General features: G+C 33.6%; 1 protein-coding gene across 2 annotated transcripts in view; it reads right to left on the reverse strand.

Moving 5' to 3' along the window:
• Positions 1-22,399, reverse strand: part of TDRD3 (tudor domain containing 3) — a 201,424-nt gene that overhangs the window by 110,937 nt on the left and 68,088 nt on the right. For both annotated transcript variants that reach the window (XM_089899470.1, XM_022561168.3), the window contains 2 exons: positions 5,999-6,083; positions 1,222-1,287 (listed from right to left, as the gene is read on the reverse strand). In XM_089899470.1, coding sequence (XP_089755596.1) covers positions 1,222-1,287; positions 5,999-6,083 — 151 coding nt within the window. The remainder of the gene's footprint in view (positions 1-1,221; positions 1,288-5,998; positions 6,084-22,399) is intronic.

Below are 22,399 nucleotides of genomic sequence, written 5' to 3' on the forward strand. Positions count from 1 at the left end.
AATGTAAGGAACTGGAGAGGACTCTGAGAAGAACAATGAAGATGAACGGAATGCCTGAGACAGAATAAACAGAGGAACCAAGACAGATGGCTTTAGCAAGAAGAAACCTGTGGTACTGACATTTACAAGGCTTCAAGTATATGAAGACTTATTCACAAGGGAAGGTAACCAGATGTTCTCCATTTCCCCTGAGGGAAGACAAAGAAGATGTTATGGACTTCAAGTTGCATCATAAGAAATTTAGGTTAAAATACAATTAAAGTTTGCTGACACAGAGTGTTGTTAAACATTAAAATGAATTGCTGAGGAGTTTGTAGAACTTTCTTCTCTGAGTATCCACTTCAAAAACTACTGTAAATTATAAAATAAACTCTTGTTTTCTTTCCAGCTAAATGATTACCATCTACTGCATAAGGGAAAATGTGAAAAATATGTTGTTACATTTCAGACCTTTTCAAATTATCTAAAATTTAAAATATCTGAGGTACAGCAACTATCTTAAATATCTGAGTGTTAAAATGATAAGAATACTTATTCAAACACAAAACATATACATTCAAAGTATTTCTTTAAACTATAGATAATGATGTTCCGTAATAGTACAAAAAGTGAGCAGTAGCACATATAAAATTCTTGGTTGACGCAATTTACATGTATTTTCAAATAAAAAGAAGAAATTGAATACAAATGAATAAGAAAAGACTGACTAGTTGGTATCTAAAAATTGTATCCTTGTATTTTAAAAACATCACTGAAAAAATTCATAACACGAATACATATATGTGTTACACAAAATGATAGCAGCAACCAAATGCACAGCTTTGCCAAATTGCTCCTAACACTCTTTCCCAATCTTATAGTTTTATATTAATAAGTTCATTAAACAAATATGGTTAACAGGTAACTAAAATAAAAAGATACAAAAAGGTCCTTTTCCTGAGCACCAATAATATCTGATAAGTCTCACATGTAAAGTAAGTGTGTCATAGTTACAATTCCTGAAACAAGTTTTTTTTAAATGTTGAAAAGTCACCAAAAGTTTAAGCTTTAATAATTTTCCATGTGTATAGGAAGTCACTATAATGATAACTCTGTGACTTGTTCACCTCCAAAATATTTTGAAGTTGCGGTCTTCATTGACAAAAAACAATTCCAGTAATTTAGTAGATGTTCATATTTATTGTACTTAGCATAATTCAGGAAGTTAACATTTTTCATTACCTTTTCCACCTTTCCACCATTGATGTCACTGGGGAGGAATTTCTTGCCAATTGTTCTCAAGTCTGTCTAAAATAAAAATATTATTATTAACATAAAATTATAGAGAAAAGTGAATCTAAATCTAATTTCACTCACCAACAAAAGATAAAATTACTTAAGGTGTGTGGAACAAACTTTAAATAAATGTCTTTCAACTGATTATGAGATCTATATATATATAAAATCAATCTTTTCTAATAACACAGTCCCATACATACATTGTTTAAAGTACATCAAAGGCCTTATTTATATCTGGTCATACTTCTCTAGATACCCTTTTAACTAAGTCTTCTTTATTAAAATCTAAAACTTGATTTTATGAAACTATATAGTCTTACTAAAAGACTAATGCCACAATCCAAAACTAAATGACTACTTTGAACATATAAACAGAGTATATTTTTGACAACTAAATTCTATCTAACCTTGATATGCAGAGACATGAAAACACATTACTCTATAGCTTGTGATACTTATGACATAACAAAGCTACACAACATAAAAATATCCCAGAGAACAATACCACTGCAACAGCAAGAAATCATAAGACTATACTGTAGTAAATGCTTATTTCATTTGCTTTTTAAACAAATTACAGAAACAGAAGTTGTGAACAAATGACTAACCACATGAAAATTCCCAAGTACATATTATTCAGCAAACTAAAGCAAAACAAAAAAGAACAACATAGGACTAAGATATAGTTGTAGGATTTCTGACATAAAAACAGAACTTCAACTACACAGTCTACATAAAAAAAACAGACTTTTTCAGGATTTTGTCTTCTTTAAGTAAGAAGAAGTGAAAACTAAAGGAAAAGTAAGAAATTTGTTCAGAAGAAAACTAATACTACTCATGAAAAAGGCCTAATTATTTAAGCTAAGAAATTATCTCGCTGCTTGAGATAGCGAGGTTAGATTAATAACTAAATTTGTACTGTTTTGTTATTCCTTAAATATAGTAAAGAGAAGCTCTTCATTGCCTCAAGAGCAAAAGAAAACAGACTTAGAGTGCATTTAATCACAAAATTTATAAGGGAGAAATTTATATTACACTTAAGGAGAAAATACTAGATGATTAAAATTACTGTATTATAAAAGGATTACATACAGAGAACTAGGATAGTCTTCTTTGAACACCTACAGTAATAGAATATCCTCTTACTTGAAATATCCATATATGGTCAGCTTAAGAAACAAGCATACATGTTATACAACCCTCACAGATCCTTTCCAGTCTTTTACTACAATGATTTACAATTTATTTCTCAATGTAATGCAAGGATCACTCCTAAGTAAAACTCACTGAATGGAACTGCCAGGTAAACTAAGCCCCAAATACTTGTTTAACAATGTTTCAGGTTTATCCTTTTTGCAGCCTCCACCCAATAATAGAGTGAAAGAATTATAAACCATACCTCAAGTTGCATGGCTTTGACTTTGAAAATACTAAGCAACATATGGGGAAAAAAATACTTTCCTATACTAGCATTTCCTATATTAGGATTGTTTTGAAGATTAAATAATGCATGTAAAGCATTCAGCACAATGACTTGCAAACAGTAAGCATTTAATGAATGTTAGCTATCATGTTTACTTTAGCGAATATAAAACATGCATACTGTTATCATCTGAACGTGTACAAGTCAATAATACAACTAACAGTTCATAAAAACATAAGCATTATCTTGAAGTCACTCAAAAGCTGAAATATTTAAATATGTATAAAAAACATAATATATAAAAATTTTATGATACATCATGGTCCTTCATTTCTGGTTTTTATCACTAATTAAAAAATTAAAATAAAATGAGGCATTAATATAAATGAGAAATGAGCACTAGACTAAAATCCTAAACTTTGATTTACTACATACCGTAATTAACTAATATGACCTGGGACACGTCAGAAATTCTCTAAATCCAGTTAATTTATTCCTCTGTAACATGGAAAATATATTACCAATTCTATCTTCCAAAGCTGTTGTCAGGCTAAAAGGAGACAATATATTCAAAGTGCCTTACACACATATAAGGAATGTTATTTCATTGTTCTTTTAGCAAGATGAAAATGACCTACCAAATCTTTAAACATCCTAAATTCAAAGTCAATTTAAGAGTTCTGCAAAGGCAATTCTATGATTCAGATGCTTTTATATCAGGGTCACTAGGATAACTGGGTCCAAAAATAAATTTATAGTGAATAAGCAATTATGCAGGAGAAATATTTAACCTATAACACGCACTTGTGCACATGCACACAAGATTCCTATTTCTTCAAGTAATTTCAGCAGAATATCTATTTGGCAAATCATTTTGTATTACACAGAATCTTAAAACAAATTTAAAAATAATCTTTTAAAATTTTTACTGTTACATATTACTTAGTAATTTAAGACTAGGCTATCATTTAATTTTTTTCTGAATAATTCAGGAATTTAAACGCAAAACTACATGCTGAATTTCAAGGTTATTTCTTAATATCCTTACTCCTCATTCTACAGAGGAAAAAATTAAGAACCCCCCTCCTTTCAACATAAACACCCATGCAGAAAAGAGTTACACAGCAGCTCTGAGGCTGCTATCTTTAGAAGGGCCAGCTTACAAAGTCAGCCCGAAGGTGTCATCTGGGAACTTGGCACTTGAACCATTCCTTAACTGAAACTGTGGTTCACTGATTAAATTATTTGTGTTAACAATGTGATCTATGGTAAACACCTGCTTTTAAAGGGGGGGAGTCTGGAATTTTATTTCATGCTAAGCAGAGAGTACCTTCCTAAGCAGCCCAATAATAGCCTAATGGACTTCCCTGGGCAGGAAAACCATATACATACCACTGCTTTGTTCACTGCTAGATAAAGGAACAAATTCAGTGTGTTCCCACTGGTGGAAGAGAACATAAGCAAGCTTATGCATGGATTATTCTCCCAATATGTAATAAGTTATACGTAAGAACTAATAATGCAAGTCTTTCTCAATTAGTGATTAACATCCCACAATCACTCGAAAGTTAAAAAACTTCAACAGAAACACTGTATATACCTGATTTTATTTAAAGGTTATAAACTTGAACCTTAGATTATTTGTCTGGTGTAGACTTCATCCCGATTAAAAGTATTTTTTTAATCCTATTATATCGCATAATAGCTTTGGGCTGCAGTATTTAACTATATATTTTAAAGAAAATTATAAAGACAAATTAATTCACTAAGATAATAATAATCATGTACCTCTTATGAACACAGGACAAATACTTCATGTTGACTTATTTTACTTAGTTTCATACCCAATTTATACATATTTCAATGCTATTTACCTATGTATATAAATAAGAAAAATAAAAAAGAACAGAAGATTGTCACAAAGCCTTTTTCCTATCATCTTTAGGACTTTTTTTAATAAACAAAGAAACTAGGGTTCTTTTCTTTTTTTGTGGTACGCGGGCCTCTCACTGCTGTGGCCTCTCCCGTTGCAGAGCACAGGCTCTGGACGCGCAGGCTCAGCAGCCATGGCTCACGGGCCCAGCCACTCCACGGCATGTGGGATCTTCCCGGACCAGGGCACGAACCCGTGTCCCCTGCATCGGCAGGCGGACTCTCAACCACTGCGCCACCAGGGAAACCCGAAACTAGGGTTCTTTATACCATTTTTTGAAAATAAAATTCACTAATTTGGGTGCAAATCAAGGAAAGTTAAAGTGTCTAGCAAATATTTCCATTTGTAGTCACAGATAACCTGTTGGTCTTATTGAATAAAATTTCAAAGCAACTAAAAATATCACGGGTTTCAAAATATAAATTTTATGTTTAAACCCAAGTTTAATTATGTAAATATAAATTTAAGTAATTTGAAAAGTTATACAGTTATAAATTTATTTATACTTCACATGTTCTTATCAGTTGTCACCCTTTCTGCTTTATGCTAAACCTACTTTGCAGTGACATAATGGATTTATCAGACAGTAATTCTCTTCTGAATTTCAGTGATTATGTATCATCGTATATGAAGTTGATTAATAGGCTATGACTGCAAAGGTGATACAAAACAAACTCCCATAGGGTAACTGCAAGATTGAAAAAAGAATATTAATTTACTTACATCTGTACTTCAAACAATTTTTATAACTCTTCAAAAAAATCCAAAAGTCAATCCCAATTATAGAAAAGATACAACTATACAAATGGGTAGAGGGAAAGAGCTTGGAAAGAAATATACACCAAAACATTAATGGTAATTATTTGGTTTTATTATCTTACTTTTCTATATTTTCTGAAGTAGTCGTATGGTACCATATATACTACTTTTATCAACAGGAAAAGTTACTTTGAAAGAGAAAATACAACTGTCAAGAAGCTATAACCTAGCTAGAGTTTCTATGTAAATTAAATGTCAATTTGTTTTCATGAATATGATCAGTTTTTACTGCTATTACATAGCTACTGTAAATGTAATGAAATTCTGTAACTGATCACAGGGTGAAAAAAAAGAGTTTTAATTGCATTTTTCCCTTTTTCATTGAATTCTGAGTAATAGATGTTAAAGAAATATATATTTCTAATAATTGGCTTATATGAGATTACCAAATTCAACAAACATCCCTGCCACTTAAAATGGACAATAAAAATGCAAGATGATTTATGATTTTTTCTCATCATAAAATCCAGTTTATTCTATGAGATATTTTTCATAAATATAGCTTCCAGATTTAAAACATTTATAAGTTAATAAATAAAACTTACATTGAGAGCAATCAGGATGATGTCATTTATATTGATTTTGTCAGGAGAACTTGTGCATGCTTCAATGCCTTCATCTGAAAGATACCTGTTAAAATAAAATAAATGGCTTAATATCTTCTAAAATCAAAATTAACCAAAATTATTTTCTTAAGTCTACATGCAATATTGTTCTCTACTATAAAATACTTCCACTACAAATACGAGGCAAAAAGCGTCCTGGATACTCCCTGTTTATTTACTATCTGATAGAACAGGATAGACAATGCGTATTTTTCCTCTTTTATATCTTTAAAGGGATACTGTGTTAATAAAAGTATCCATATGTTTTCTGAGAAAAGCTATTTAACCATCAATATACTTCTTAAGGAATGAATGAGCTCCTCTTTACTATTATACAAATACAATATCCAATTTAAATATTTAGTAATACAGTAAACTCTTAAGAGATTGAGATGTGCTATAAAAATAGAACCAAAAACAACATAGATTTAAATATAGTCCAACAAACTTTCTTCTGGGCTCCTTTCTCACATTATCTTCTCAAGTCCTCTTTCTCTAACATAATGTTCCCAAGAATCTTTCAATAAATACTACTGACTCCAAATAGCACAAAGATAGGCAACTTTTTACCTTACATCTTTCACTTTTCCTGTCCCTTTTCAGTTTTTTTTACTCACTGTCTTATTGCCCTTTGTTATTTTTTATTCAGTCCAAACCAACCATACATCTGTAGCAGACAATAATTAATTCAAGAGTAAAAAGATTATTGAATCCAAAGGGGGGAAAAATCATCTCTACCAATTCACCCACACCCAATACAGTCATTTTGAAATTCTTTGATAAATTCTACAATTCAGATATCATCCCCCCAAAAGTCCACCTGTAAAAATGCCCATTAACATTCAGCATCTTTGGTAATCAGTAACAGATACTCCTTTAACCAAAGGTCTGATGCTAGCATTGCCACTGTAGACATTCTCCCACTAAAACGATCCCACTACTGGGCATATACCCTGAGAAAACCATAATTCAAAAAGATACATGTACCCCAATGTTCCTTGCAGTACTACTTACATTAGCCAGAACACGGAAGCAACCTAAATGTCCATAGACAGATGAATGGATGAAAAAGATGTGGTACATATATATACAATGGAATATTACTCAGCCACAAAAAGGAATGAAATTGAGTCATCTGTAGTGATGTGGATGGACCTAGAGTCTGTCATACAGAGTGAAGGAAGTCAGAAAGAAAAAAGCAAATACCGTACATTAACGCATATATATGGAATCTAGAAAAATGGTACTGATGAACCTAGTGGCGGGGCAGGAACAGAGACACAGTCTTAGAGAACGGACTTGTGGACACAGGTGGGTAAGGGGAGGGTGAGATGAACTCAGAGAGCAACACGGACATATATACACTACCATGTGTAAAACAGATAGCTAGTGGGAAGCTGCTGTATAGCAAAGGGAGGTCAGCTCGGTATTTTGTGATGACCTAGAGGGGTGGGATGGGGACGGTGGGAGGGAGGCCCAAGAGGGAGGGGATATAGGCATACATATAGCTGACTCACTTTGTTGTACAAGAGAAACTAACACAACACTGGAAAGCAATTATAATCTAATAAAGATGAAAAAAAAAAAAGATACAGGAGTGCTAGTCTGACAGAGCTAACTCCAGCTCTTCCTGATGGCCAGCTATTCCACCATCAACCCCCAACCTTAGGCTGATTCTAAGACACTTGTCAATGTAAACTTTACCTGAAGACAGCAACCAAAGAGCATATACCTTTAAGAAACATAGGATGAACGATTTCTCAAAAGCAAAAGGGCAAGTGAAAAGAAATGTGAATAGGAGAGTACAAAAAGCAATAGAAAATTAAAGCTGATAAACCTATGCATAAGATCAAGGAGGTAAAAGAAAGGAATGTGTATATAAATCAAAGCAAGAATGTGTTAAAAGAAGTTAGATACTATTAAAAGTTGAAGACCATGGCAGTGCTAAACTACAATGATGAATGAAGGCAAGGAGTTAAATGGGCTACAGAGAAAAATAGAAGTGTAAAGTATGTAGATGAGTCAGTAAGAATGAATGGATGGGAGGCAGGAATAAATAGTACATGAGTGACCATGGAATACAATGTTTGCAGTCAGCATAGATGGCTAAAACACTGCTTTAATTCAGAATGGCTAAGTTCATTTCCTTATTACCCTGATAATTTTTCAACATTCATAGCCATTGACTGTATCCGGCACTAACCATCTTACAAACTCAGTTCTACAAATATTAATTAACTCCCCGTTTATGTGAAAAGCACTATGTGAACCAGTAATAAGATCAGTAAAATGATGAAAAATAAGTATCTTTCTTCAAGCTTACAGTCTCACATAAAGAATAACACAACATGTAAAAAGCTATCATACAATGCCAAAATAACTATAAACAAAATGTTATGGGGGCTCAAATTGGCTGCGGAATGGAAAAGAGTGCACAGAAAGGGAATAGTATGACCAACAACATGGAAGTAAAAAAGTATAAAGCACATTCTAGAGGTAATAACTTGGAACGTTATGGCTGGAAAATGGGGAAGAGATGAGAAGTCAGTATAGGTTGCGACAAATTTTATTTACTGTAGGAAGCAACAGTGCATAGAGGAATATGGGTGCTATATTAAATGTTGACTGAGTAATTACAAAAACACAACTTTCAAAATTCCTACAGTGGGGAAATAATATGCAATGACTAATAAAATACTTTTGTTTCTAGAAAGGCAACTCTTTAGAATTAAAAGATTATATAGGATGTCACATGAACTGGAAATGATCTTAAAACATAATCAAAGTTTAACTCTTCAATTTTACAGATGAAGAACGCCCAAAGATGTTAACCTAAACTTGCCCCAAAATACAAACTTAAGCTATGAAAAGTTAAAACAAAAATGCCTCCTGATTCCCAGTTTAGCAGTCTTTTCATTACAACACACTATTTTTATTTATCAACAACTAATGCTAATATCAGGAATATGATTTTTTTCTCATAAACAAAAGTCAACATCTATACAAATCAATTTTTTAATCAAGTAGATACTTTACCAACACACACAAAAAAGCACAACTAGGTAAATTCAATCAGTGTCTCCAAAGTATATTAAATAAGAATAGGCCTAGTTTCATAGTAAAAGATCAGGGAACTAATATTAACTACGATTAAGAGATTCAAAAATTGTTACAACAATAAAAATACCTATCCTGCAAAATATAAAAAGGAAACATCTATCTAACAAAAATTCTGAAGGCAGAAGAGATAAGGGGGTGTAAATTTGACTTCATCCATGTATAAATCAAATATCATGTGATTTCTTCCAAACGATGCCTGGAGAAGGCTTCCAAATTATAAAATATGGCTCAGTCTCAATTTCCAAGTTTTACAAGTCTCCCTTCCTCACCCTTCACGTTAAAAAAAAAAAAAAAAATCAAAGGACTTGAGCCTCACAGTTTTACTTTGTAATTATCAAGAAACAGGAGACCCATTCACAGGTCTCCCCAGTAACATCTTGGTGATCCTTCTGTCAATACTGGACCATTTTCACAGGACTAAATCTAAATTAACTGTAACTTGAGATTTACAAATTAATCTTTCTGTTTCTGTAAACATTTAAGACTCCAATATCATCAATGAATAAAAAATGTGATAAAACTAAGGTATTATGTCCAGATCAGCTTCAAGATGCACTACAGGAACACAGCAACTGAAAGAACAAAACAACACACAATTCACCAGCCTTAATGTGGTCACTGGGAAAAAAAGGAATTGAAAATTGGCACAGGCGTGTCAGATCTGATCCCTGTGCACAACTGCACGATGGACCTCAAGGGAAGTGAGTCATAATCAGTTCCCATGTGCCGTCTTTGAGCATGCAAACCCAAGGGCATGGGCCTTAAAGAAGAAACAAACCCCAGAGAGCTCTTGTTGACTACAACAGCCCCCAAAGCACATACTTTTTTTCTCCTCTGGTGGAGATTTGAGAACAGTAACATTATAAAACCACTCATTACTATTCTGAACTAAAAATACATCGGAATACATTTTATTGACAAGCAAGGCACTAAAGGGCTAAATTTCTACATGATACTCACAGAATAGACTAATATTTCTCCTTAATTTTACCTTCAAACAATTCCATTTTAAATCACAGTTTAATAAACACTCAAATTTTTTTAAAAGGTTTTGGAAAGTGCTTCTTATTTTCATAAATAAATGTTAAAATTCTGACTTTCTCAGAGTCATTTAATTTTAGTCCTGAGCAACTCTTCTTACTTAAGAAGTAAAAGCTTTAAAATTAAATACTATCCACCAATTTGGGGGAGAGGTGGTTTCCTATTACAAATAATGAAAATATATTTAATAAGAAGGGTCTCACTGCTAAAACCATCTTTACCTCATGTTCTAAAGTTACTTGGGCATATAAAACAGACATTCCCAAACTACAGTTCAAGAATCTCAACTGACAGAAAACTGTGAAAGTAACAAATACTATTGTTTCAATATCACTTGTTAGATCCAGATAGTGGATCACCATTACCAGTAAGTGGATTCCTAACTGCAAGGGAAAAGAGTGCCAATTTTCCTTTGAACCATTCCTCTGGAAGTAGGTAAAATCCTTGAGTCTAACTTAACTACTGACTATGATGTACACATAATGAGGAGGTCAGCAACAAACTGAAGGGTACATGCCCGTCTAAAAGGGGCAGCTCCAGTGACTATCTGTATGAGGATAGGTTAAGCAGCCATTGTCAGATCTTCTCATTTTTAGCTTTTAGTTTTTTGCAAAGCAATGTACAAGCCAAACAAAACAGGCTTCAGTCTGCATGTGGCACACACACTTTGTACGTATTAATCGTATTGGTTTATTTCAGTTATCTGTTTGTTTGCTCTTATACACTTTCAACTTGTCTTTGACATGCAGGGTTGTGCCCTAAGTGTCTCTCAAATGATATAATATCCATGGCTGACATCCTTTTCAAGCAAAAGAGGAAAAGAACTGTCTTTTAGGTCACTTTGTATGACCCCTGGACAGCAATAAACATATTTATGCATGTAAATAGTGTTCTTACCGGATCTGTCATCAAATCATTTACTTTGGCCTAAATTATCTTCAAACTGCACATATGATAACTCATCCTTACCTAGATTTCCAGACTACATATATTTTTTAGGGGGAAAAATGTTCTAATTGGCCAGAAATACTAAAAAAGCACACTGAAGTTTTCTTCCCCTCCACCTACCTGTACCCGTCCAAGCAATGAATACCCATTCAAGTCTGAACTGAGACATGAATTCCTAAGATAATCAAAAACAGAATCTATTATCACGCATACAAATTAGGCTGATGACACATGAAAATTCTTTAAAATGCCAATAAGAAAATCAAGAGTGAAAACATTCTTCCCAAATGGATAGGGACTCAATCAAAAATAAAGGACATATCTGGACAATGACTGCTACAGGATGGTCTTAACTGTCTCTGAAGAAAACCCAAATCACATGGCCTCATGTGGTTTTTGTGGTCTCTGATCTATACATGATTATTTGCTGGTACATTGGGATTACTAGCCCACATAGGTTATCCAAATACCAAAATGGGAATTTTATAAATGAATCCCTACTTAGCTACAAAGAAAATAATAACTAACTCCCAATTACTCAAGCCAATAGAGGGACAGGAGAGAATAAAACATGACAGGTAATTTTTAAAATCACTTATATTAAAAGGTATCTTTCATCTTAGCAAATATGAACATTGCCAACCTACTGAAAATTCCCAGGACATTAAAAAAATAATTTTTAAAAACTACCCAAACAAAGGTCTCTCTATTCACTCTGCATATCCTGTTTCCAGCCCCACAGTGTAAGTGGTCTGTAACATGCCTGCTGAAAATTTTGGTTTTTGCTATAGGCTTCTTATAGGCTTTTGCTGTACCCAGTCAAAAACACTGAAATAATAACTTGCTAATTCCCTCCTTTAGGATAAAGGAAAATGGCTTATGAACTCCTATTTATGAACCACAGAGTAATAAGATTAGTTAAGGTAACAAGGCTAATAAAAATTTGGGCTCAGGGACTTCCCTGGTGGTCCAGTGGTTAAGACTCCATGCTCCCAAAGCAGGGGGCCCGGGTTTGATCCCTGATCAGGGAACTAGATCTCACATGCCGCAACTAAAGATCCTGTACACGGCAACAAAGATCCCACGTGCCTCAGCTAAGACCTGATGCAGCCAAATAAATACATATTTTTTTAAAAAACTGGGGCACAAAATTTGCTTCAAATAACCTGGTACAGACTAAATGAATATACTTAATACAATTTATAAATACATTGGTGAGGGGGCGTGAGGCGGGGGGAGTCACCAACCAGAATATAACTTGGTACATCACATTAAGTTGAATGAATTTATGGTATTAAGCACAGCAAACAGGAGGATCAGAATTCTATTAAAAGTAATTCAGAAGGGGGGAGTCCTATGACCCAAATGGCAAAAAAGGAAAAAAGAGGTCTTTTATTTCATTTCCCTAAAAAAAAGTACCACTTCTATCACTACCATTTTCTTCCCTTCTTTAGGTTAAGTGGCCACCTACTATGCCAAAATGAATACCACAATCTTTATTCATTACAATACAATACAATAAGGACCTGAGTCAACACTAGCTTAAAATTTAATTTTCTCTATGGTTTATGTATGAATGGATCAAATAAAGATATGTATTATATAAAGGACCTCTAAGTAACAAGTAATTAGTGTTCATCTTAGTGAGTGAACTATTTTCTATATAAGATTTATTTTATTCAAATATAAACTATCTTTAAAAATGCACCTTTTTCAGTTTTTAGTTTTTATGATTTCTTTGCATGCACAAATGTATATTACTTCCACCATTTAGTTAATATGATATTAAATTTTTTCTACACATGGGAATATCTATTCTAATTTCTTCTCTGCTAACTTTCCAAATTTTTATATTACAAAAATAAAAACACCAAAAGCAAAGACCTTAAAACCTTAACATTTTATGTGCAAATGTTTCAAAAAATTAACCTGCACAAAAATGGAAAGGATAAATATGCAAAAAGTAAAAAAAAAATCTGCTTAGTACTATATAAGGATCTTTTTTCTAAGCAAGTAACTTCAGTAGAGACGTGAAGCATTATGAAATGCCTTGATACATCATGATTAACATCCGTATTACTCAAACTTCAACATTTCAGTGGCCAGACAAAAATCTGGGGGCCCAATATTAAAGATTAAGATATGGACATCAGAAAAGGTTCTAGGGATAATCCTTTGTAAAGTCATATATAATGTAAAATATTTTAAAGTGTTTAAATTCTGAAAATTTGAAACCTAGATTTGTTTTTGTTAAGCATTTCCTTTAAAATGCTAAAGATGTATTAGAGAGCTAATTCTGAAGAATGTACTACTTGAAAACACCACTAGATGACAACCTTGCTTCACAAGCATAATATCATCAGCCCATTACTGGAAGCTAAGACTCCAAAGATGTACTAAACTGGCTTTCAAATAAGGGTTTCCAACATTTATTGGGTTTTTTTGGTGGCTAGTAGATATATTAAAAATAAAATAGACTGTTATAATTTTAGAATTTGTGTTTGCTATAAAGATCACTCAGGGTTTAAAAAAGAAACTCATTTAGCAGACACTTGAGATATCTCACATGGAAAAAAAATTGAAGCGTATCAATAGACAATTTTCTCTCTTATTCTCTCCTATGTTCATCCTTTGGAAATAGAAACTTATAAAAAGTACACATAAATTACTAGAGATTAATGCTTTTTTGCTGTGGAATAGTTACAAAGAGTATTTTCAACATTATTTCAATAGTTGTTTTTCTCTGACATCAAAACAAATAATTATGACAATTTTAAGATAACTATAGGAAGACAGGTGACAACAAATCACAAACTTCTATTTTTTGATCCTTTTTCAGCAATATTTTCCCTATACATAATCCAACCCATGAAGACACTAGTCCTGGAATGTTTATGTGGTATTAAGTAATTAACATCTGAGCAGGTAAAAATTCCTTTGAAATTCCATAATTGATATACTACAAGGATTAGTGGCAATGGGAGCCTAACTATGTTATTATTCATTTTTGTAAACCAAACCCTCACAATATTTTTAAAGTATAAATGAAGGCCTGGATATTTTTACTTTCATTAATTTACGTCCTTCCTCTAATTCAACATTTTCATACTTAAATTCTGAAGCAGAGCTGAAGTTAGTTTTTAATAAGTCATATTTTAAATATGTGATTTGACATTTCTGTCATCTCTACTTCAGCACAAAGGTGACAGCTATAAAACCATACATCAGGTGGAAAGACTCACTTTAAGCCTAATGCCTGTGCACTGACTACTGCAATACAGAATCAGGGCCTGTAGAGGCCAGGCCAAAGGCCTCCCAGGATTAACCCCAGACCATGTACTTAGTTAGGTTTACATGAGAGTTGTTACTTTAAAATGTAAGATATGATAACAAATATTAGAAGGCATTTTATGAATAGCTTGGAGAGACTGTCATCTGATCTGTACTTTTTAGTGAGACGGAACTAGATGCAAATCTCAGTCTCAGCATTTAATAAATGTGGGATACAAAGCAATTTATTCGATCTTTCTGTGCCTGTTTCCTCCCCTACTTAAAAAAAAAAAAAACTACAGAGTTGTTCTAAAAAAATGCTAATCTTTAAGAGCTGTTCTAAGAGTAAATGAAATACCTGGCATATGCCTCATATGAAGTTAGATGTAAATAAAAACTAGTTTTCTTCCTTCTTAAACGCTGTACTCTTTGTGTCTATTCTGGAAAGTATTTCCAAAACACAATGATCCTTAAAAATGCCTTCTCTGAAACTAATACAGTAATTGAATCTACTATAGTTCAAAAAAAAATTCTTCTGGGTTATTAGAAGGGAGGAGGGTGGTGGGATAAATTGGGAGATTGGGATTGACATATATACACTAATATATATAAAATAGGTAACTAATAAAAAAAAAGTAACACATGAAGTATGATTCCACTTTTGATGGGGAAAAGCTTATATTTAAAAAAGAAAAAAAGAAAGAAAGAAAAAAATGAAGGGAGGAAAAGAATGAAATCTGCCAACCAATAAAGGGAATTTACTTGAAGGCTACAGCTAATAGTCAAAAGTGTGTAACCTTCCTTATTAGAAAGCCTAAACTACATATTTCCAACATGCTCTTCATATGGAGCTCACTAAGAAATGAAGGAAGGTGTCAGCAAGATGAAAAGATTTTTATTATTCAATTTTTTCCAATTTTACATATTGGATGAATAGACATAGTTTTTAACAATAAGAAACAAACTTATTCCATGAGACTGTGCAAATATTTCTGCCTCAAAGAGAATTTTCAGTGCAAAATATACTGCCATCATTTTTGCTCAATCTGCCATTTATGTCAAAATTTTAAATAATGATGTCAAGAAACAACTGGTAAGTAATAAGTTTAATATTCTATAGCACAGAATTATATTGTATTAAAATTACAATTTTAATATCTGTTTTAAAATTAGACATCTAATAATTTACACTCATAATTTATTTAAACTAATACCATTTATTCAAAACTTTAAAAATGAAAACCTACTACTTAATTATCATAGGCAATTATGACAAATACCTATGTTTCTATTGCATGTCATCATATAGCTTACTGTTTAATAGCATAACAATTCTCCAAAAATTAAAATGAAATGAAAATAGAATGCCTAAAATAAAAAATGGCAGTCACTTAAATATGCTACTAAGCTAATTAAGTAAATATAAATGATTTTTTTGCAAAAGAGTGAAATAGTCCCTCATACATATATCTTAGTCAATAAATATGAATAATTCTAATTTTCATTTCTTTAAAATGCATCTTAAAATATAAAATGCTTGGTGTTGATTAAATTTTTGAAATTGAAATGCTGCAAAACCATTAAAAGTTTTCTTTTTCCAGCTTAGAAAACATAATTTAAATGTATACCCATCTCTTTGCAGTGGACTGAATGGTGGTACGCCAAATGATATGCTCATATCCTAATCTCTGGGACCACTGAATGTTACTTTATTTGGAAAAATGATCTTAACAGATGTAATTAAGTTAAAGATCTTGAGACGATTAGCCAGGTGGGCCCTAAATGCAATGACAAGTGTCCTTATAAGAGAACAGCAGAGGGAATTTTGAGACATAACACACAGAAGAGAGAGACACAGATGGACACAGAAACTGGAGTGATGAGGTCTCAAGCCAAGGAATGCCAGCAACCACCAGAAAGCTGTAAGCGGCAAGCAACTGATTTTCCCCTAGACCCTCTGCACACACCTTTATTTCAGACTTCTAGACTCCAGAACTGTAAGTGAGTACATTTCTATTGTTTTAACCACTCTGTTTGTGGTAATTTGGTACAGCATCCACAGGAAACTGATACACCTAGTATGAATTTAAGTAATTTGAAAGTGCTCATTCAATTAAATAAAAACCTATTTTTTGAAAAGCCATCCTTTAAATTAGAATCTAAAAAAAGTCCTCTATTCAATTTAAAATGCCCTGATTCATTAACTCTCCCTGAATGATCAAGTTCAGTGAACTTGATCAGTTTAAGCCTATAAATAATAACAATAGGGCTTCCCTGGTGGCACAGTGGTTGGGAGTCCACCTGCCGATGCAGGGGACACGGGTTTGTGCCCCGGTCCGGGAGGATCCCACATGCCCCAGAGCAGCTGGGCCTGTGAGCCATGGCCGCTGGGCCTGCGCGTCCGGAGCCTGTGCTCCGCAACGGGAGAGGCCACTAGCACTGAGAGGACCGCGTACCACACACACACAAAAAAATAATAAAAATACAACTTTTCAGAGGTATAATAAAAAGTGAAAGTGGCCCCTCCCCAATTCTTCCAAAACATAAACATTATTAACAATGTTATTAACAACATTATAACAATATCCTTGTAATACACATACACATAAATTGGGGTGGATTTTAGAAGGAAATACTTGTTTATAAAAATAGACTCATATACGTAAAAGTTTCTGCAATACATCTTTTCCCTTAAGAACAGATCATGGCCAACTTCTATTTCAAACATAGATTTCCCAATCTCATACTGTTCAATAGCTGCTTGTCCCTCAATATCTGAGAGGGACTGGTCTGAGGACCTCTGTGGAAACCAAAACTGGCGGATGTTCAATGTTCAAAATGGTATCTAGAAATAGAACTTTCAGGATAAACTCATGATTTTATATATCAATGTATTCATTCTCATGTGTGTGCACTGTCTAGAAACAACATGTGACCATGTAATAGTTGTATCTTCATTATTCTAATCATAAAGAAGCCTTGGTATGACTTTTAATTTTAAAAGAGCAATAAAGCATTGTTTTATAATATCTGAAATATATACAATAAATTAGAAAATGTTAGATTAATAAAATCTCAATTTTAAAAAACTGAGGTAACATTGATTTATAACATAATACGTTTCATGCATACATTGTATTTCTATTTCTGTATACCCTAACAGCATGCTCACCACCAAAAATTTAGTCTCCTTCCTTCACCATAAACTTGATCCCACCTGTTCCTTCCTCCCTGGTAAATACAAATCTGTTCTCTACATCTACATGCTTGCTTTTCTTTGGTTTGGTTTGCTTATTTATTTGGGGGGTTTTGTTTGTTTGTTGTATATTCCACATTGAAATGAGATCTATACAATATTTGTCTTTCTCCATCTGATATAGTTCACTTAACATAATACCCTCAAGGTTCACACATATTCTCAGAAATGGCAAGATTTCATCCTTTCAATGGCTAAGTAGTATTACATTGTACATACATACTGCATCTTCTCTATCCATTCATCCACCCCCTGATGGACACTTCTGCTGTTTCCCTATCTTGCATATGGTGAATAATGCCATGATGAACAGAGGTGTACATATATTTTTTCAAATTACTGCTTTCATACTCTTCGGATGACCCAGAAGTGGGAAATGTGGATTAGTGATGTTGAGTAATTTTTCATGTGTCTGTTGGCCACATGAATGTCTTCTTTGGAAAAGTGTCTATTCAGCTCCCCTGCCCAGTTTTTACTGAGGTTGGTTTTCTTTTTAGCTGACTTTATGAGTTCTTTATGTTTTTAATTGAAGTATAATTCACTTACAACACTATGTTGGTTCCAGGTGCACAATGCAGTGATTCAATATTTCTACACATTACAAAATGATCAAGATAAAGTCTAGTTGCCATCTGTCACCAAAGTTATTACAGTGTTATTGACTGTATTCCCCATGCTGTATATTTCATCTGCATCACTCATTTATTTTGTAACTGGAAGTTTGTACCTACCAATCCACTTCACCCATTTTGCCCAAACCCCCATACGCTTCTCCTCTGGTGACCACCAGCTTCTCCTCTGTATCTATTAGTCTGTTTCTCTCTTGTGTTGTTTGTTTTATTTTCTAGATTCCACATATAAGTGAAAACATATGGTATTTGTCTTTCTCTGACTTATTTCACTTAGCATAATACCAACTGGGTCCATCCATGGTATCACAAATGGCAAGACTATTTTTTTTTATGGCTGAGTAATATTCTGTTGATTCTATAAATCACATCTTCTTTATCCACTCATCTATTGATGGACACTTAGGATCCTTCCATATCTTGGATACTGTAAATAATGCTGCAGTGAACATATGAGTGCATATATCTTTTTGAATTAGTGTTTTTTATTCTTCAGAAAAATACCCAAAAGTGGAATTGCTGGATTGTATGATAGTTCTGTTTTTAATTTTTTGAGGAGCCTCCATATTTTTTTCCATAGTAGCTATACCAATTTACATTCCCAACAACAGTGGATGAAGGTACACTTTTCTCCATATTCCCAGCAACACTTAATTACTGTCTTTGATAATAGTCATTCTGACAGATGTAAGGTGATATCTCATTGTGATTTTGATTTCCAATTTCCTGATAATTAATGATGTTCAGCATCTTTTCATGTATCTGTTGACCACTTGATGTCTTCCTTGGAAACATGTCTATTCAGATCCTCTGCTCGTTTTATAATCAGGTTTTTTTTTTGACATTGAGTTGTATGAATTCTTTGTATGTTTTGGATATGTTTGCAAATACATTCTCCCATTTAGTAGGCTAGCTATGTGTTTTGTTGAGAGTTTCCTTCGCTCTGCAAAAGCCAGTTTGATGCAGTCCCATTTGTTGATTTCTGCTTTTGTTTCCCTTGCCTGAGAAGACTGGTCTGAAAAAAAATTGCTAAGACCAATGTCAAAGAGCATAATGCCTATGTTTTCTTCTAGGAGTTTTATGGTTTCAAGTCTTATATTTATGTCTTTAATCCATTTTGAGTTTATTTTCATATATGTTATGAGAAAGTAGTCCAGTTTGAGTCTTCTGCATGTAGCAGTTCAGTTTTCCCAAAACCATTTATTAAAGAGGCAGTTTTTTTCCTCCATTGTATATTCTTGCATCCTTTGCCATAGATTAATTGACCATATAAGTGTGGGTTCATTTCCGGGCTCCTTTATTCTGTTCCATTGACCTATATGTCTTGTTTTGTGCCAGTACCATACTGTTTCAATGACTGTAACTTTGAAGTATAGTTTCCAATCAGGGCATGTGATACCTCCAGCTTTGTTCTTCATTCTCAAGATTGATTTGGCTATTCGGCGTCTTTTCTGTTTCCATACAAACTTTAGAATTATTTGCTCCATTTTTGTTAAAAAAAATAAAAGGCCATTGGTATTTTGAAAGGGAATACACTGACTCTGAACTGCTTTGGAGAGTACCGTCGTTTTAACAATATTAATTCTTCCAATCCATGAGCATGATATATCTTTCCATTTGTTTGTGTCATCTTCAATTTTTTTCATCAATGCCTTGTAATTTTCCAAGTACAGGTCTTTATTCCTAGGCATTTCATCCTTCTTGATGCAAATACACGTGGGATTGTTTTCTTAACACATTACTGACCAGGGGATTTCTGTAGAAACTAATGCCTGTGGCTGGCAATTTGTTATATAAGTGAATATTGAAACACCCGCGTTTGAGTAAATATCAACAACTTTTTTGCACTTAATGCATTTATTTGATACTTTGAACATGTCTTACTACAGCATTCTAATATAGAGTGTGACAGGCAGAATAGCAGGCATCTCTATGCAGGGGAACAGAACATCTATTACAAATATACTATGGAGGCTTCCCTGGTGGCGCAGTGGTTGAGAGTCCGCCTGCTGATGCAGGGGACACGGGTTCGTGCCCCAGTCCGGGAAGATCCCACATGCTGCGGAGTGGCTAGGCCCGTGAGCCATGGCCGCTGAGTCTGTGCGTCCGGAGCCTGTGTTCCGCAACAGGAGACGCCACAACAGTGAGAGGCCCGTGTACCGCAAAAAAAAAAAAAAAAAAAAAAAAAAAAATACATATATATATATATATACTATGTTTCACTGTGCTTTCCCCTGGAAGAGCAGACTCTACACTTTCTGGCAGCATTTTTTTTTTTTTTTAGTCCTGTGGCTATTATTTCCTCTAGAATATGTTCTTTTATTTTACCTGATAGTCGACAAGGTGGATCTTTGTGGAGGGCTCTTTTAGAAATGCCACAAGAAGGACCAGGTGCAGGATCACCACTACATTCACCAGAATGGTCAGTTACCTATTCTCTAGCTACTGCTAACAAAAATTGTTTGTAAGTCATTTTATTCTGTTCATTAAGGCTATAATACATTTTAAATGCATTAAATAAACTGCAATTACTCAAATAGAAACCCACTTTCTTATACCATTTTTGTGTTTTCCAGAGGATACTGAAGTTTGCAAGATATTGATCAGATCGATCAACTCCTTTCATATATTTATTATACTCTAACATACAAGTGGGCTTAGTTATCTGATGGCCAGTCCTCCTGTCTTCCTTTCCTGTAGATGCTATGGAGGCATCATGAATAGTTGTCACCATGTGGACTAGGCCTCTTGTCTTTCCATATAAGAAGAATCACTTCTCCCTTCCATAAGAATGTCATTTCTCCCCTCTGTAGATTTTTAGATTTCTCCTTTAATTAGTTTGGTAGACCATGATTCTCTCTTACAGTACCATAAACTCTGGTTTTATTTTTCAACAATATTTCAGATGTGGACACACTGTTATACCAATTGTCTTGATAAACATGGTGCCATGAACCAAGATAAGGTTGTAGGACTGATAATATTGTTTCTTGCAGTTTCTTTCCTTCACGCATGTGTATCTCAAGGTTGCATATATATACAGTTTCACTTTCGCTAACCATCCTGACCAAAATTCCATACTTTGTAACTTTTCCAGGATTATAGGTTTTGAATCTGAGTCGTCCTGTCCACTTTATCATTGCCTTCTCAAGTGATAGCTCTTCTCTGGGTATATAGGTCGATGGAAATTTTGCTAGAAGATAATCCAAAAGAGGTTTAATTTTTGAAATTCTGTCTGCAGGAAGTGGAGTTTCTGAGATATCATTAAAGTAAAGAAATGTCATTATTTGTTCAAACCCTGCCTCATCATAATCTTTGGAAAGATAGGTGTTTCAAGTAAGGGATCAGTCAACCAATATTCTTTCCAGTGTGACTTTATTTGTCCCATCAAAATTATTAATCCAAGAAACTTCTTCATGTCACTATGGGTTACATCAGTCCATTTTAAAGCCTTATACTTTTTATATGATTTTTCATTCTGTTGGTGACACAAGTTTGTTTGAGAAGCAACCAACTCGAAAAAGTCATTACCAAAAATTAATTCTGTTATTTCACTAACACTTGGAGGGTTATTACATTCAACAGTTACACCTGACACACCTGTAAACTCTTGCAATTTCTGTGAAACGTTGTCTTCAATCCACTCTTCTGTAGAAGCAAAGGAGCATTCTCCAAAACCGTTTCATTTTCACTTTCCGCATCAGAGTCAATCACTAAGTTTTTTGTCTTTTTGCTGGTCTAATATTCACATCATCTGAATCAGAACTATCTTCTGAAGAACTATCATCTTCTGAGACACCAGTATATATGTCACTTGGACAATCAGAGAAAGTATCTGCACAAAATTCACCAAAAAATTCTTCTTCACTCAATTTCGCGATGTGCCATTTTTGAAAATTTTACAGTAATTAACTTGTATTTATAATATACAAGATTGGGACAAAAACCTAACAGAGCAAAATAAGTTGTATAATGAAACCTTGATCAATTTTAAGTGCTAACAACTTCGCATGGTGATGTTAATTGTATCACTCTCTAAAAACGTATTGATATGTCTCTGGTCAATAACATTTGGGT

Source organism: Delphinapterus leucas, chromosome 18 (genome assembly GCF_059928025.1).
Source record: "Delphinapterus leucas isolate spDelLeu-1000000601 "Yukka" chromosome 18, BTC_Dleu_Yukka2, whole genome shotgun sequence".
Taxonomy (NCBI): domain Eukaryota; kingdom Metazoa; phylum Chordata; class Mammalia; order Artiodactyla; family Monodontidae; genus Delphinapterus; species Delphinapterus leucas.